Source organism: Ylistrum balloti, unplaced genomic scaffold (assembly GCF_031769215.1).
Source record: "Ylistrum balloti isolate Yb309-2 unplaced genomic scaffold, AGI_CSIRO_Ybal_v1 Utg371002, whole genome shotgun sequence".
In the NCBI taxonomy this organism is placed as follows: domain Eukaryota; kingdom Metazoa; phylum Mollusca; class Bivalvia; order Pectinida; family Pectinidae; genus Ylistrum; species Ylistrum balloti.
In genome coordinates, this window is record NW_026782559.1 from 757068 (window position 1) to 776302 (window position 19235).

Genomic DNA, 19235 nt, shown 5'->3' on the forward strand with positions numbered 1-19235 from the left:
ATCTGTATTTTAGCTGTTTGATAAAAAATTAATTTCGGATTAATTGGAAACAAAAATCAAGTTGAACTGTATTTTGTTCCTTTATTAAGAAGATTTGCAGCGACATACGATGCGGTTTCAGAGGCAATGCGGTATCTATGGAAGTCCTTTGTTCGAGACACAAAAATCTTAGAAAAACACCAGAAATGAAATAGTGATCTCTCATCCTAGCATACAAGAATATATACATATCATTAAGATTTTAACAGATAATATTTCCCCGCATTTTCTTCAATATGACTGTGGTTTTATTTTCTCTGTGAAAAACGTCGTATATATTTGATTGTGTTTTTAACTTTCTCAGTAGGCTATTACATAGACTGATATTTCTATGTAACTTTAGAATCGTGCCGCGCACGTCAACTTGATGAAGGCTGATATGATCCCGTTGATACAGAGGAATACATCCATTTTGCAAACTATATTACCAAACATCATTTTTATTATGTTTTATGTATTTATATAGATGATATTGGTAACAACAGTATACGTGTATGTATTGTCATAAATATATATGTATATATTAACAGCCTATTGCGGATCTCCTTCCACAAATCCCCCTCCCCGGCCCTCCACATTCCTCTGTTAGAAACCACATCATTGTAATTCACTTTATATTGCATACAAATATCACGAAACGACTGTGATGGAAAAATATCCCCTCCAGACTACATACACGACAGTGATGGAAACAATGTCCCCTCCAGACTACATACACGACAGTGATGGAAACAACGTCTCCTCCAGACTACGTACACGGCAGTGATGGAAACAACGTATCCTCCAGACTACGTACACGACAGTGATGGAAACAACGTCTCCTCCAGACTACGTACACGACAGTGATGGAAACAATGTCCCCTCCAGACTACATACACGACAGTGATGGAAACAATGTCCCCTCCAGACTACATACACGACAGTGATGGAAACAATGTCCCCTCCAGACTACATACACGACAGTGATGGAAACAATGTCCCCTCCAGACTACATACACGACAGTGATGGAAACAACGTCTCCTCCAGACTACATACACGACAGTAATGGAAACAATGTCCCCTCCAGACTACATACACGACAGTGATGGAAACAATGTCCCCTCCAGACTACATACACGACAGTGATGGAAACAATGTCCCCTCCAGACTACATACACGACAGTGATGGAAACAACGTCTCCTCCAGACTACATACACGACAGTGATGGAAACAATGTCCCCTCCAGACTACGTACACGACAGTGATGGAAACAATGTCCCCTCCAGACTACATACACGACAGTGATGGAAACAACGTCTCCTCCAGACTACATACACGACAGTGATGGAAACAATGTCCCCTCCAGACTACATACACGACAGTGATGGAAACAATGTCCCCTCCAGACTACATACACGACAGTGATGGAAACAACGTATCCTCCAGACTACATACACGACAGTGATGGAAACAATGTCCCCTCCAGACTACATACACGACAGTGATGGAAACAACGTATCCTCCAGACTACGTACACGACAGTGATGGAAACAATGTCCCCTCCAGACTACATACACGACAGTGATGGAAACAACGTATCCTCCAGACTACGTACACGACAGTGATGGAAACAACGTCTCCTCCAGACTACGTACACGACAGTGATGGAAACAACGTCCCCTCCAGACTACGTACACGACAGTGATGGAAACAATGTCCCCTCCAGACTACATACACGACAGTGATGGAAACAACGTATCCTCCAGACTACGTACACTACAGTGATGGAAACAACGTCCCCTCCAGACTACGTACACGACAGTGATGGAAACAATGTCCCCTCCAGACTACGTACACGACAGTGATGGAAACAACGTATCCTCCAGACTACGTACACGACAGTGATGGAAACAACGTCTCCTCCAGACTACATACACGACAGTGATGGAAACAATGTCCCCTCCAGACTACGTACACTACAGTGATGGAAACAACGTCCCCTCCAGACTACGTACACGACAGTGATGGAAACAACATCCCCTCCAGACTACGTACACGACAGTGGTGGAAACAATGTCCCCTCCAGACTACATACACGACAGTGATGGAAACAACGTATCCTCCAGACTACGTACACGACGGTTATGGAAACAACGTCCCCTCCAGACTACGTACACGACAGTGATGGAAACAATGTCCCCTCCAGACTACGTACACGACAGTGATGGAAACAACGTCCCCTCCAGACTACGTACACTACAGTGATGGAAACAACGTCTCCTCCAGACTACATACACGACAGTGATGGAAACAATGTCCCCTCCAGACTACATACACGACAGTGATGGAAACAATGTCCCCTCCAGACTACGTACACGACAGTGATGGAAACAATGTCCCCTCCAGACTACGTACACGACAGTGATGGAAACAACGTCTCCTCCAGACTACGTACACGACAGTGGTGGAAACAATGTTCCCTCCAGACTACGTATACGACAGTGATGGAAACAATGTCCCCTCCAGACTACGTACACGACAGTGATGGAAACAATGTCCCCTCCAGACTACATACACGACAGTGATGGAAACAATGTCCCCTCCAGACTACGTATACGACAGTGATGGGAACAATGTCCCCTCCAGACTACGTACACGACAGTGATGGAAACAACGTCCCCTCCAGACTACGTATACGACAGTGGTGGAAACAATGTCCCCTCCAGACTACGTACACGACAGTGGTGGAAACAACGTATCCTCCAGACTACATACACGACAGTGATGGAAACAATGTCCCCTCCAGACTACGTACACGACAGTGATGGAAACAATGTCCCCTCCAGACTACGTACACGACAGTGATGGAAACAATGTCCCCTCCAGACTAAGTAAACGACAGTGATGGAAACAATGTCCCCTCCAGACTACGTACACGACAGTGATGGAAACAGCATTTAGTGTTGATGAGCTGACTGCAGTCCTACCACAATCGGAAGAAACAGATTCTTTTTTTTTTCAAAATGTTCTAAGAAAGTGTATCATTTTGTTCCATCGCACAAGAAAATGCTATACGTTTTGACCTTTTCTTTGAACTCAAACCTCTTTTTTCTACAATCAAGTAATGAATAGATTCAATAATTGTAGTTCTATACTGTCTTGAGATAATTTAGATTTTGTCTGAGGTCTTAAATCTGATCGTCGAACTGGTTTGTAACATGTTCGCGTATTGCACTGATAGATGCTACAGGCAATTATCATCCTAGATAGACGAATTCTGTGCTAATAAAAGCAACTTCTATGGAGACATTTTTCAGTCCTTTATAATTCAATTAGTGTTCAATCGATTAGCCATTCATACACCTTGCCCGCGCGTCTGTTGGCCTGAACTGGACACTTGACCACTTGGACAGACGTAACTTTATACTAATATATCCATTAGGCTTGCGGACACCTGATTTTAAATAAACTTTGTTTGACACCAATTACCACGTACAATGTACATTAATAGAGAGAATCAGTGAACCATATCACCACGAACATTAACCGTGGAATTGTAGTTCCACATTGTAATAATACCGATGTCCGAACCCGCCAGGTGACCACACCAATGGTCAGTGTTCAGTCCTAATCTTATATCACCTCGTTATGTACGCCCTAAGGCTGGTATGATGTCCGAAGACTTGGTCAGTAAAGCTGGACGTTATAACAGGGCTCATTAGAGTAATGATTCGTGAATTCAATTATCTCTTTCTTAGTTATTTGTCGAAAATAGATAAATGGACAAATAATGATAAATAAGTAAAAAAATATATAAATAAGGGAAGAAATATAATAATATGTATATAAATATTTTTTGATTGTGATCAGATGTGTAATCCTGATTTTGAAGGCATCATTTACATTCAAATAACGAAAATACATACATCTATTGTTAACAAATAAAACGGGAAATATGCATATTCATTTACTCATTCCTGGTCAACCAGTGGTGTCATGTGTTACAACTTATCCTACTTACCTTTCGTTGTAATCAAAATACAAAGTACATGTATTATATTATCATATTTTCCTTTCTTTTAAAATGTCTATATATAATGCAAAAACTATTAACGAAACATCATTTCTTAACTTTAATTGGGTAGTTCTTTGAAAAAAAGATTGGAGATCATTACAAGCCAGTATACCCAAATATAGCAAGAACAATGTACCACGTAAGGGTGTATGCTACTTCACCTGGAAATATTTCCACCTTTCCGGAGAATTATTTATTATTGGTTTAAACTTTATTTTATTGAGGTAATAGCAGTTGTACATATAAATGATACTAATTACAGAATACAGAAACAAGTACATAGTACTTATATTAATCTTTCTCCTAATGTAGGTATAAGCTATGGACCCATATTGACTATATTGAAGATATATATAAAATCTGCAGGGAAAAGCAAGAGAAAGGCTGCAGGGGTTGGGATGGTGATTACTAAGTGGCATCGCATTGGGCATCAAAACTGTAAAAAGGAACAAGGAACAAACGCAAGTTGTTTACAATCCGAGTTCAAGATACATACTATATTTGATATAAGTATTGGAACTGTACATTTGTTCATATAAATATTTACTGTATATAGTGAAAAAAGGAAAACAAGAAGAAAGAAAAATAATTAGTCACTGATACAAGAGAGCAATAAATGCAAGTTTCTTCAGAAACGTTTTGTCTGTATGATAAAGTTTTGAACACAATCAAAGATAAGTTCATTGGACTGAACAGATAATTCTGGACTACCATGGAGTAAAAGGTTAGCACTATAATTTAGAGGAAGGAATTATTAATTATTAATAAGCATGCAAACTATTTGAATATATATTGGATCTTAAAGGTGTGTGTCATAATGTCATACATAGTCAGAAGCATGCGCGTGTAGATTATATCACAAAAGAGGTTTTAAAAAGGGAATTTTAAAAATGGTGAAGTTGCTTTTTTATACGAAATGTGGTATAAAATGGTTCACATACGTAATTACATGATGATGTTGTAAGATTATGAGTTCATATTTAAGACAGCGGTGATAGAGTCAAAATAATGGAAATATTTGTTAAACCGTCTTTTTATCTTGATATTTTCTTCATTTACATAATAAACTTATAGAAAATTTACTTCAGCGAGCTAAAGAACCACATTGGAATGACAAGAGTAAGTTATATGTCACAGACAAAGTTATTTGTGCTAAACAGATTTGTTTAGAAGAAAACACTACGTGTTAATAATTATGAGGTAGTCTCATTTACATACATATGTATATGCCCATTAAGTGAGCTTCGGCGCCATAGATATAAAACCTGGCAGTTGTAAGCTAGATCTGTTCAGCTTGTTTCTGTAATTTTTCCAAAATATTCTGTCGCCACTAAATATACTGTGTAAATGGTCTATCCATTCCATTGCCTTATCTTTACTTCGGGGCCGTTACTCAAAGGAATTCATCGTGACCTAACCTCGGTTATAACGCGATATCTCGGACGTACGAGATCGTCCCGAGAGATAGGCGCCATTAGCACGTGATTACATATGCAAATCAGCGATAAACATGGATCATTTCGTCATCGATATCAACATATCTGAACGTGCCTAATTCCACCAAAATTTGTTGTGGCCATGTTCCTGTAAACGAATCGTGTACAAGCGGTATTATAACTGTGGGATATGGACATCAATAATACAGGGTGTTTACGATAAATATTCCTCAGTCATTAATACTGGTTTACTTTAACGGTAGAAATTACAAGTTTATTCCACCATGATCGATCATAACAAAACCTTTCAAAACGTAGTTGCACTGAAACTGTTTTACACGAAAAAAGAAAAATGTTACGCGGTGACATTTAGTAAAATTATCAGTAATGTAGCAATTTTGAAAATGAAAATGGTCGATAAATTTCCCACTGAATGATTTGAAATTTTTAATTGATTATAAAATGATTTAGAAAATAGTAAATAGCGAGAAATTTATCAGAAATTAATTTTATGTAAAACCAATACAGTCTCATTGGAAGCCATGTAGCAAACAAGTGCAATTGTGTGAAATATATAAAAGATCTTACATGAGTTCAGATCTATAAGTGACTGAAGAAACGAGTCTTAGAATTTTTAATACATTCTACCGAGCTACTGGCATGGTTATTAAAACACATTCGTGAGAAGTTTAATACTACTGATGAAATAAAGAAGAATGTAAGACTATTATCATAACATCACATAGTTATTTTCGTAATAGTTCGGTGTATTTCTTTCTTAAGTGACGTCATAATACATATACATCTATGAAGTCATAATGGAAACAATAGGAATATTCAGTCAAATCACAGGTTCGCATCAAAATTGATTTGTTTTGTCAATTCAAGTATATCTAATAATAGACAATTTAGGTTAATTTCGTGACTGATCTATATTCAATCTTTGAAACAACTATAACCTTAGGACATTCGAAAATGAAATGAAATGCATTTTCACAAAAAGATCCACAGATACAGGCAGAGTTATCAACAATGTTAACTATGAATAGATCATAATTAAGTACAATTATACCCTAATTTTGTATAAATAACGCTTTGTTCGCGTTCACCATATCCAAAGCAACTGGGAGAAGATGTATTCAATTTCGTGAGATGGAGTTTTAAAATTCACTGTAAGTTGTTAAAATCGAGATTATTCCAAGAACATACTGAGTAGAAGGAAAACAGGATGAATTAATAGATGACCATTTGAAATTTGGTCAGATAAAATCGTTAGCATTTCTTAAAGAATATCCGCGACTTGCTTAATTTTATTAAGAAAATCTGGAGTAAGACTGTTTTTCATTTTATACATTAATTGAAGATTCCTTCTTTTTCTAATATCAGATAGTCTTTCTTATTCTGTTTCAAAATAAAGAGAGTCGTTTGGAGCATAGGATGGGAGACTGGTGTTGGTACGAGATGTCTCAAGTTGGTTTTTTTTTTTTTTTTAATAAAATTTCGCTTTCAGTAACTGTACATCAGTCCCATAATTCACTGCAGTAATAAAAATCGGCACGATAAAAGACGTATACATTTTCACACATGGTTTCTCTTTTCAACATGTACTTAAGACTCACAAGAACATTTTTTTTCATGACAGATGTAGGAATAGATGCTATGTGATCTCCCCATTTATCTTCTGCGTTGAGAACTACTCCCAAATGTCTTTGACTGTCAAAAAAATTAAGAAGTTCTTCATTGAAATAGAATCAAAATTTTCCATCAAGATTTACAGCGTTAGTAATAAATAATACATTAGTTTTACTAGCATTGAAATCAACCAAACAATTGTTTACCCAATAACTTCATGAATTCAGATCTGTGTTGAGAGTATTTTTTTAATTCATGACAGGAAGATGACATGCGAAGAAGAGAGGCATCGTCAGCGAAAAGCCCCAAGATGGAGAACAGTACATCAGTTTTATCATTAATATAAACTAGAAATAAAAATGGTTCTAAAATAGAACTCCGAGACCAGGACAAGAAACAGAATTTGAAATAAATACTTTCCGCTGCATATCTGAAAAAAAGCTAGTGGACCAACTTAACAGCTCACCAGATATTCCGTAAGGCTTTAATTTAGTAGTGAGCTCTTTGTGTTAAACACGGTCAAAGGTCCCAAAAATGTCACAGAACACTTAACAAGCATGCTTCTTTTTTTCTAGGGCTAAGCATTATCATCATACATTTCTATTAATTGATAGTGTGTAATGATTTTTCAGAAAACGTGGCTGGTGTTGATAAAATGTGAGTTTTCCCTAAAATGGTTATAGAAATGTTTGAAAGCAATCCTTTCAAAAAACCAGCTGAGGATGACGAAGAGATTGGTCGATAATTAGGCGGAAGATGCATATCGCCCTTTCCGAATCGAGGCATTACTTTTGCTGGTTTCCAAGCTTGAGGAAATCTACCAACTGTCAAGTGATTAAAATGTCCTTTAAACCTGTTAATTACAATTCAACCGTCAGTAAACTATAAAAACCTGGTAGTGCATTGTAACACCATCACCATTAACTTTATTGTCTTAGAATGAACGAGTCTGATATTGTACCGTGTTCCCCGGCTCAAAATTAGGAAAAACAATATAAGTCCATGTGTTGCTGTTTATAATATTGAATACAGGTTTGTCCCGATGTATTTTAATGACAAAATGTAAAAAAAATAGATTTTTGTAACAGTACACTTGGCATGTAACAAATAGCAAACACCTTTGTATAAAATATAACCTCTGTCGTCTCTCCTCATCCCCTCCCATTTCCCCTACAAAGCTATTCGACTTGTATACGAGACAGGTGCAAAGGGGAGCTACCATATATCAATTAGCGCACCTATCGATCGTCCCTTTTAAATCTACCTGTCCGTCCAGTTATACCAGTAATTTCGTTCGGACAGGTGTTCGAATGAACCAACAATCGGCCGTAATTATAGATGAACATAAAAACGCGGGAAATATCCATTGATACAGTTTGAGTGAACAGGTGATAGGAGATCGTAACATTCGGTGAAATCAGCCGAAGTACCGAGTACGTGTGCCGTGGGGATACAGGTGTAACTATGCCTGATCTGGTGTCGGCGCACAGGTAAAAAAAAACCACCGCAGGTGATCTCCTGTCGGGTGGAAAAGTATTTAGCCCGTATAAATGAGATGAGCTTTAAAGTCTGGCTCGGTGTGACAATCACATTTCTCTCTTTAGCACATTTCTAAGGGTCTCACCTGTGTAGTGCCAATTCACAAGTGCACAGGTATTGTATACTGGTAACAGCATACAGGTATCCTTAGAGAAAATTGTCATAAGATCTACTCTTATTGTCAAAATCACGAACTGTCCGTCACGTAAATACAATGACAGGTAGGACACCGATTTACAGTGCCATATCGGGGGGCATACGACAACATTTTATCATAATTTTGCTGATAATTTTTGGCGGTGTTTATTTCTTTGTTTATTTGTTCTCTAAATACGTTTTCTTTATCTGTCAACATATTCCATTGATTATAAACGATATTTCTATATATTTTTTTTGTTCAAGTATGTGATATATTTGTATTAAAATGAAAACATGAACATATAGATGCAGGTTATATATTGATATGTAGGTCTGAGTCCTAGATTTACTTACATAAATCTTTAGCAAATACAGAACAGACGAGTACAATAAAAAAAAATACCATGGACTTTGGTATAGACAGGTCTACAAAGTAAGTCTGTGGTAAATCTAAATCTGGACATGAAATCAATTTAAAACGCGTTCATTAACGATATGATTAATGAAGTAATTAAAATCGAGCCGACTTATCGGATCACGGGCTAACGAAAAGTCATGTTCTTTATCTCGTGATATCTGTATTTCAACATACCCGCAGGGTACGAAAGTCTACTAATAAGACAGATTAGTTTTAAAAAAGTCACCTCCCACGAGTCAACAATCCAAACCGATATTTAAATAATAATTAAGTAATTCTGATTTAATAAGTATTATAAAAAGAACTTCGAAGTCCGCCGTCGGTCCCCCATGGATATTCTGTGGTTTTAAATTCCGGAAGTCTTTCTGAGGGAATAATAGTACTAGTGAATTAATTAAGGATTAAAATCCGGATATATTGTACGTTTCCTTGCATGGAACACGTTACACGCTATGAATTGACGTCCGTGATGTATATCCAAAATTCTGATCCGTGTGTTAGTTTATCCCCACAGGAAATGTATCCGATGCCTGCCAGGTGTCAGTTGCTGCCGACAGGTGGCGCTCACACTTACTTGTAAGATGCTAATTCAAATCACATAACTCTAGTCTGATATACAAGTATATATAAGGTATGTATCTTCCGTTTAAAAGAGTTACACAATAAAAAATCTACCAAAAATCTTTCACTATCAATGTGTTCAGATACAGTTATTTGTAACACTTGAAATGAAGAGGTAATATGCTGTCTTAACAAGAGGCGTATTCCTTGGGATTTTTTTTTGGCCATCTAAAAAAACATAAACACAACTAAACATCCACGACGTTAATCTGGACAATTTGAATGCGATTTTTATATTCTCATTGCTTTTGGCAGTGTAGTTTCTCTATTGTCTCAGGAGAGGATAATTACATGCAGATATTTATGCATGCAGTCGTGCAGTCATGCATGGAGTTGACAATAAAAGAATATACAGAAAATTCAGTTTAAAAGTAATTTTTTTAACCAAAACCTGCCTGAATTTGAAAATTGTTGTGGCAAACGTCCACCGGGAAATTTGGACGGTTTTCGGATCACGTCATCCCTGGAGGTCCTTACACTCCAGACCTACACCGATAAGTACTCCTTGTAATTGATTCCTTCCACAGTTCCGGATTAATATTTTTGTTTGTTTAATTCAATAGTGTGAACAGCATAGGTGCCTGTTTTTAAATTGTAATACAATGATACGGATGACGGATTCCGGAGAAAGCTGCGTGCCATCTTGTGATGGATTTGACTACCAGGACAGCGTTATTGGATCGTGTAATATCGATGTTCGAGAAACAACCTGTCCCACCGATTTTGTTCTATAAATCTGATTTTCCCCGTATCAATGGCTATACCTGTTCTTTGTGTGCATTTTAAAATGTTTCTTGAACGAGAAAGCAATGAGGTCTCGTTAATTTTGCTGATACGCTGCTCCAACATTTCCTCAGCTCTCTGTCCGTTGCTGTGGTGAGGAGGGGAGGGATGGGTCAGAGGTCGTTTCAAGTGGTAAAGTACGAGACAGGTGTATTATTAACATCAGGTAGACATTCATTCAACTCGCCTAGTCCTGCATTCCAAACTCGCTGTTTTCAGAGAGAGAGGAAAAAATCTATACAATTCCACTTAGTGTTAAATCCGTGATATATTACGTTCTTTCTACATATCTGAATTAATTTCACTGGTTACTTGTTGCATCTACATATAAGGCACTGCAGCTTGCACCTGAGGCTCGCTCGCCGTACAGGTATTTCAAATATTGATGTTTTCAAGAACTGAGAAGAAATAGTAGTTGTTAGGCACAGGAGCAAGACGTTTTAAGTAATTTAGCCCTTGCTAGTTGAACATTGAACTGTGTTCAGTTGGCATTTAAGAGCAACATACTAACCATTGTACGACACAGCTATAAGTCAGTTGTGTATAACCAGCTCATATACCGACAAAAGTATCGCAAGCGATGAAAACAAATGATTTTGCTCCCCTTGTAACGACACCAAAATTAAAAAATTATATGTATAATAACTGAACAGTTCGAAGATGACATCGCTGAATTTTCCAGCTGGCATTCATATTGTACATGAATGTCAATTTAAAGCAGTTCAATATTATGCACGAATGTCAACTGCCAATACCCCATAATTTTTAAATATACAATTCAGTTATTATCATAGGGACTAGCGCGTAATTGTTGTGTATAATACAATATGATATATATAATAATATAATATAATGTTATATAGTAAACACGAATAACAAACCAGACTGAAACATACATATCTTACAAACCTGACTGAAACATACATATCTTACAAACCTGACTGAAACATAAACAAACCTCTGAAACATACATGTGTACAAACCTACAAACCTGTCTCACAAACCTGAAACATACATATCATATAAATCTGACTGAAACATACATATCTTACAAACCTGACTGAAACATACATGTCTCACAAACCTGACTGAAACATACATATCTTACAAACCTGACTGAAACAAACATATCTTACAAACCTGACTGAAACATACCTGTCTTACAAACCTGACTGAAACATACATGCCTCACAAACCAGACTGATCCATACATGAACCAAGTAATGTACTACCTTTCCCGTTTATAATTAGCCATTTTTCTGGGCTGTTTTCTCTTTATATATGTTGTAATGAATGATTTTTAATACGTACTGATATGATGAGAATCCTTGAAGAAAAGGTAACAAAGTTAAGAAATATCTATATGTGGAACATGTGCTAATATCAGATTTCGCGTTCAGATATGAACGGGTGTACAACACCAGGCAATATTGAAGATCTGTCATCTCTATGCCTTTCTCCATGTGATATTAACAAAGTGATAATTAATGATATCATTAATTACGATAAGCCACGTCTTCTAGCTCGTGCGTAATGCAGTCAGATAGAGAGAAGCTCAACAAGATGTCATACCTGTTTAATAAACAGTATGGGAGGGAAGATAGACAGGCTGCAGGGGGTGGGGGAGCGAGGATGCCTAGGGGGTGGGGGCTCGTGTCAGAGGAAGGTGATAACTAAATAAGTCTGGATGTCATCACTTCCATAAGCGCTCATCACATCCTGTTTGCCCATTAGGACCTGTTTCGGACACTGGCCATCACGTCCGTCCGAGTTCCCGCTGACCACTGTCAGTTCGGACAATGGGTTGGGGTGACAGGTTACCCGCGAATTGTTTGTCCAGCAAGGTGCAGGAGTTAAGACTATTTGTATAAGTGATCAGTTAGGTGGCACTACTAAGTCAGACCAGTTGTGAATACTGGGCACTGGTCAACACCACACGTCCTTAATCATTATTTATCCCCTCCACAAGTGACGACTTAAGTGTTATCCTTTTTGTGGTCTTGCTTTCCATAATCCTGCGGTTCCCTCCGTTTTGCTGACAAGTACCACACACTCTACCTACTTTGGGTGTTTAATCTGAACTGGTCCTTTCGCTCTGAGTGTGTACCTTACCGAGCTCTTTGTATGCACGTGATTTCCAATTAACAGTACTTAAACTACACATTTAAAAGTACAATTATGTATTTCTTTATTTCTGAGTTTAAATATTTGAAAAGAGGGGTTTAAATTGACAGCAGGTTGTACTAGTGTAAGTGTGTATTGAATTGTTATGTGTATGTACGTTAGATATCTTAATTAACCCTACTTAAACAAATATGTAAAGTAATACTTTAAATTCCCCCATAAAACTAGACAAAGTAAATGTAGCAGACAGCCCACTACCGAACTAGTAAATTTTACATCAAATTAATTTTAAACATGTCAGTTCTATCTTTAAACTCTTTAATGAATGCATAAATTTTAGTGAATTTGACCAAAAAAAAGTAAAATTTCTGAAACAATCTGGGCCGAATTGTTATTTATTTTATGAGTTACTGAGCTCAGCCTGTTGTGTATGTAAAGAGGTAGGAGAAACATGAGTAATATCTATATTGTTGATTCGTAGCTACGAGTTGTATTGTTTTAATTTTATTTCGATCATAGAAATGGGAGGAAACGAATTTCAGCAACGAAGGTTTATTCTTTTTGTTCCACTGATAGGGCTCATGGCACAAAAAGATTGTGTGTTTTAAAATGAAATACCGTCTTTGGCTTTATGTCATTTATTTATTTATTTTTTTATAATTCATTTCAGCTTTAATATCGGGTTGTAATAACAAATTGCAGAATTTACATAATATACGAAAAACCGCCCATTTTTTCTAATACGACAAAGATACAGAATTGAAAAAGAAAAATTAAGGACAGGCAGAGGGAAAAAAATAGCCGGCCACGGTATCCAACATTTGGTTACTTCGTGTTAAATTGTTTGCCCAAAAAAACAGGACTTTCAAACCAAAACTACTAAACAACCAACTGAACCTGCCTCAACAGGTCTAGAGCTGTGAAATGGTTACTTTATGTGGCTGTGTGGATTCAAACATTATATCATTTTTATCATTTTGGTTTCAGTGAGGGTTTGAAGAAGTTTTTTTTTTCACTTAAAAGCAAAAATTGCAAAGCATCTTGATTTCAGGATAATATCGATATGACTACACGATTTTTGTTAAACATATTTACAGCTATGCAATGCTACGTTATACTGCGTTCGATAACATGCTATGGATATTTGCTCCCCAAATCCCCAAGCCTGTGAATTTCTTTGAAAATATTCCATTTGACACTGCCCTCTCTTAATCTGTTATCCCGATATTTCTAAGTATAATGGTAAAGTCTTCTTTAAACATTGTGTTTGGGCAAAATTCAGTCAGTTTATATTAATTACTTTTTACATGATAAGTAAATATAGATTAGACTGCAATCAATCAATCAATCAATTAATTAATCAATCAATCAATCAATTAATCAAATGACCACGTCATTAGTGAGATAATTTAAAACAGTGGGCAGGTCATTTGAGAGTAATCTGAAATGAAATAAGATGCGTGTATAACATTGCTTTAAATCTGTTTATCAGATAGAGACTCAACACATTTACAGCAGTCGGAAATCAATCATACAAATAGACATATATAGGGCTATCGATAAGATTAAAACCTATACCAGCAGAAAATATTGAAAAGATAGGATAAAATTATGTCACCATCAGCTGTCAATCACTTCTTCGCCAGACTGAAGAGAAATTATATATGTAATTCATTCGGGAAAGGGCCCAGGTTGGTTTCTTATAGATTATTGGGAATAATTTTCTCTTCTTGCCGCCACGTGCAAGATTTATGACATCGGTAAACCTGCAGTCTTTAACATGTTTCAGTCAAATCTTTAAACAGGGATTATTTTCTCCAGGGGCTTGATATTACTAAGTGTTAGTTCAAACACACCTGTTGCATCGCTGTCAGTGGGTGGAGTCGCATAATGCAGACCTTCTCTGTGATTGGTTGGCGAAGTATGATGGACAAAATATCGTGGTCTGTGATTGGACGACCGGTAAAGAACAGTCACAACGGGTAGCTTATACGTATATATTTACACACAAGGTCCAAAATCAAAACACGGAAAAATTGACAAGTCAAGTTCACAGCGAAGTCCTACACATTTAAAACCACTCTTGTGTGACGACTAGAATTGAAAGTTTGTGAAAGATAGTAAGGTGATTTAAATTTGCAGTGAAAGGTCTATATAGTGGCTGATCACAGTAGCACCCAACAGTGTGATTCGATAGTGATGCCGAAATCTTTTCTAGTCAGACATCGAGACTCGGATGGTAATTTATGTTCGACAAATACACCTGTCGATTTGACTCAACAAAAACATACAACGGATTCGTCAACTGACCAGAATAGAGACATTGATAAAGATATGCCCGAACTGGACCTCAGTGTAACTCCGGAGCGAATGGATATTGTCAAAGAAGAAAAAACGACGGAAGAAATAGAAAACAATAGCGGAGTTTTAGATGAAAACTGTAACCGACTTGGTAAGGGTTTTTAAAACATATTATTGTAAATCTGTTGTTATATTGTCTTCATTTTCCACTTGTATCATTTAAACATAGAAAACAATGAATTTATGTGATAACAAAACACTCACACTGATCGATATATCGATTTTATTGATAATGTATTATCAGCTTTTACAAACAGAAGTCGTATTTACCTCGAGGAAAAAGAAAACAATTATAATCATTGGTAAAAATTACAATATATGTGAAACTAATTTTTTCATTTGTTTCTTCAAATCTACGGAAAATGTGACAATGACAATAAGAATAGTTGTCGAAATCTTTGGTGAAAATACTCCATCTGCAATTAAATAATTACTGGAACCCTTTGAAGTTTGAAATGCAGTTAAAAGCCTTCTACTTAACGCGTAGTTGAATGACCATCTTATGAAATAATGTCTGCACGTCAATATGATAGGTTGTCAGAGCGTAATAGGATTATTTACAGAGAAGAGAAGTACTAGAAAGTGGTACCTTTATCTGTATAAAAGCTACAACAAGAACAGAGGCATGCTAACTTTTAAAAGATTTGTTAGCTTGAAATTATCTGTTGTTGAAACTTTCAGCGTGAAATTCACTGTATCACCTATTGCCCAAGCTTTATAGGGGTAAATTCCCACTGTCTGGCCACATATGATTTCGTTTTCCTTTTTATAAAAATCAAGATAAAATTATAACCTGGACCATAAGCAAATTGTCATTTCAATCTGTGATTTGAATTCGATATTTAAAATAACTGATAGGTTTAACCAACACACATAAAATACACATTTATCTCAAACGAAGGAAACTTTTTGTCAAATTTAAACATATATCTGGAATCAGAGACCTAAACTATCTTAACAGGAAATAGCAAATTTAGATTAATGGATAAAAGTAGACGGAGCATTCTGTCTAGATTAATGGAAAAGTGACAATAAATTAAACTATACTCGAACTTTCATAAGATTTAGAAAATTGTTCCCGATTCGATCATTTATGCTGCTTAAATGAATGAATAATAAATTTATTCAAATTCTGAAAGACAAAGAAACTACGTCATACCATCAATTTACAGGAGAACTAAAACAGAGTTATTTAATTAAACATCCGGGTACTGTCTTTGGCGATCATTTTTAGTCAGAGAACGTTAGTATGTATAGGTATTTCTGATGACTGATGGAATAAAGATAAACATATGACAAAATTCGACAAATATGATGAGTATGTGTATTTAGTCGAGGACGTGTATATCTCAAACAGCCAGGATGGGACTTCTTTCACTAGGATTACAAAACACCTGTCACGCGCACAAGTGTTTATGTCGGCAGACTGTATTACGCATTCATCTCTTACAGAATATCATGAAGAATTGTGATGAAAATTCTGATTTTAATTCTTTTATTTGATTCAAATTTCTTAATGACAACTTCTGACATATATACCGGAGAAAATAAATTACACTTATTGTTAAGAAGATATCGACATCGAAGTCATCAACAAATAAACAGTTCCTTTTGAACTATCTATACAGTGATTTTTTCTTCTTCATTTAATCCCAGCTCCATAGTAACAATCCGTGCACTCTATGTGAACACAGTACAGTTCTTTTGTAAGATTTGAATATAATTGAAGAAAATATCTACAAGTGTTGTCCGTGGTCATTCAATTAAGATAGGTATTCATTGAGACATCTTCGTAACGATTGATGTTTGAGATTTGTTAAAAGGTAATCGACATCTTACACAAAAACGGGAGTCACACATTTTCCTTGCGTGGCGATAACATTGATCTTTGCGCTAGCCAAGAGCGAACCGCCCTTTTAGTAACAGGTGGAAATGAAACTAAGGCACAGCTTCTTAATGATTTGTCGGTAGTGTTTGACTAAATAGCTTTTTCCGTTTCATTACATTTATTTCTAGTTTGTAAGGATCGCCGATGCGTTTGATGTAATTCCATATTGCTATTCTTTGGCTTTTTATTTACAGAGAAACCGGCCGTGCACGTGCCACAAGAGCAGGTGATCGCAGCGACACAGGTTTACGATCTCAGCACAAAACCACCTGCTGAAGCGGTGGCCTTAGTTGACACTCCACAGCGCGCGCTGCAGGCGCGTGGCGGAGACCCTGCTAAGGGTAGCCAAAGGAGTCCTAGTAGTCCAGCGGAACCGCCAAAAATCTTTGAAAATTTTCCTTGGCAGACTCCCATGTATCCTGGAATTACACCACACTTTTCTCCCTATATTCCTATGGGTTTAAGACTTCCATCACTTCCAGGAATGGCTACCAATTTCCCTCTTCTCGCTTCCATGGCAGATCCACTCCACAGAAAGGCCTTTCCAGATCCCGTTATGGCGTACAGTTCCCTAAGGTCTTTATTTCCTCCGCATCAGTTTTTCCCGCCATCACCGTTTGGATACCCAGCCCATCCAGAAAAGCAATATAGTCACGAGGTAAAGAGTTCAGACACAAATATATTAAGTAGCAGTATGGAGTCATCTGCATTCGATCCTGTAGTTTCCAAGTATAACCTTTCTCCGGCAGTGTCTACGATGGAACTTGACCTTTCCGGGGTCGGGAAGAGGAAACTCCGGGAGGGAGAACCTACCCGCTACCAGTGTGATGGTTGTAACAAAAGTTATTCTACATTTAGCGGACTCTCCAAACACAAACAATTCCATTGTTCTAGCCAGGTAAAGAAAGAATTTAGCTGCAAGTATTGTGAAAAAACCTATGTCTCTTTAGGAGCGCTCAAAATGCACATAAGGACACATACTCTACCGTGCAAATGTAAACTTTGCGGGAAAGCGTTTTCACGTCCATGGCTCCTCCAGGGCCACATACGCACACATACAGGTGAAAAACCTTTCCGCTGTGACCATTGTGGACGTGCATTCGCAGACAGGTCCAATCTTCGCGCTCATTTACAGACCCATTCCGAGGTCAAAAAGTACAGCTGCAAGCGCTGCAGCAAAACATTCTCCCGAATGTCACTGCTTCTGAAACACGAGGACAGTTGTTGTGTAAACTTAGTGCAATGATTCCAAGAATAGAATTGTAATTGCTGATTTGTATCATTTAATTAATTAATTTATTGACTAATTGTTCATCTATTTATTGGCTACAATCGCCGAACGACGCTCTGCTGATGTCATTTGAGACTAATAATAAAAACTTTCAAAACAACACGTATGAAAGTTTTTTAAAGGGACTCGTGCAAAAATATGGTCATTGTTATTCGTAATGGATTACTAGTGGAAGATTACTACAAAGTGCTTAAATAACGAATCAATGAACGCATAAAAGTCTTGTGTGAATTAACACGGAGAGTATAATCGTTATTTTACTTCGCCGCGAAATAATGAGTAACCGGACGGTATTTTTCAAATTAGAGAATTTAAACTCTCATTAGAAACTGATTGAAAGATTTTAATCTCTGTTTGTTAACGACCAAAACTTCGATCCACAGTTGACTATAATTGTTCAAAATGTGATATTAAAGCGATAATTTCTTAATAACTGTTCTTCTTTTTTATTCAGTTATTTAAAGCATGTGCTCATTTAATATCTCGCAGAGGTAGAATTTTGTCTGCGCATGATAATAGCGTAGTATTTATTGTACAAGTGATTGATAACGACAACGGCGGAACAGGTAAAAATTTGTCGCCACATAATTCAGCAAGCAGGTGTAAATATCGCAGGTGAGGTATTTGTGGTGGATAACTACAAGACCTCCGTAACAAGTCGACAGGTGCTTGTATGGACTATCCTTTGTCATTAAAACTTTGATTCGTCGCGCGGGCCACTCTATATAAATCATTCCTACCATCTGACAGGTCTTTATTGTGGAAGATTCGCTCGTTACAGGTCAATTTCGTCTCCCTTTCCATATTTATCTGGTCTTACAAAAAACTCTTTGGTGTCATTGGTAATTTTTTTTCTTTTATTCTTCTCAATAATTCTTTTAATATCTTCTTTTTAACCCTGTCGAGGTT

General features: G+C 36.8%; 1 protein-coding gene across 1 annotated transcript; it reads left to right on the top strand.

Annotated features, from left to right (window-relative positions):
• The first annotated feature begins 14985 nt into the window (after positions 1-14985).
• Positions 14986-18281, top strand: LOC132560024 (zinc finger protein SNAI2-like). Its single transcript, XM_060224682.1, has 2 exons — positions 14986-15238; positions 17230-18281. Exons 1-2 carry the CDS (start codon positions 14986-14988, stop codon positions 18279-18281), a joined length of 1305 nt encoding a protein of 434 aa, XP_060080665.1.
• Positions 18282-19235: the final 954 nt, after the last annotated feature.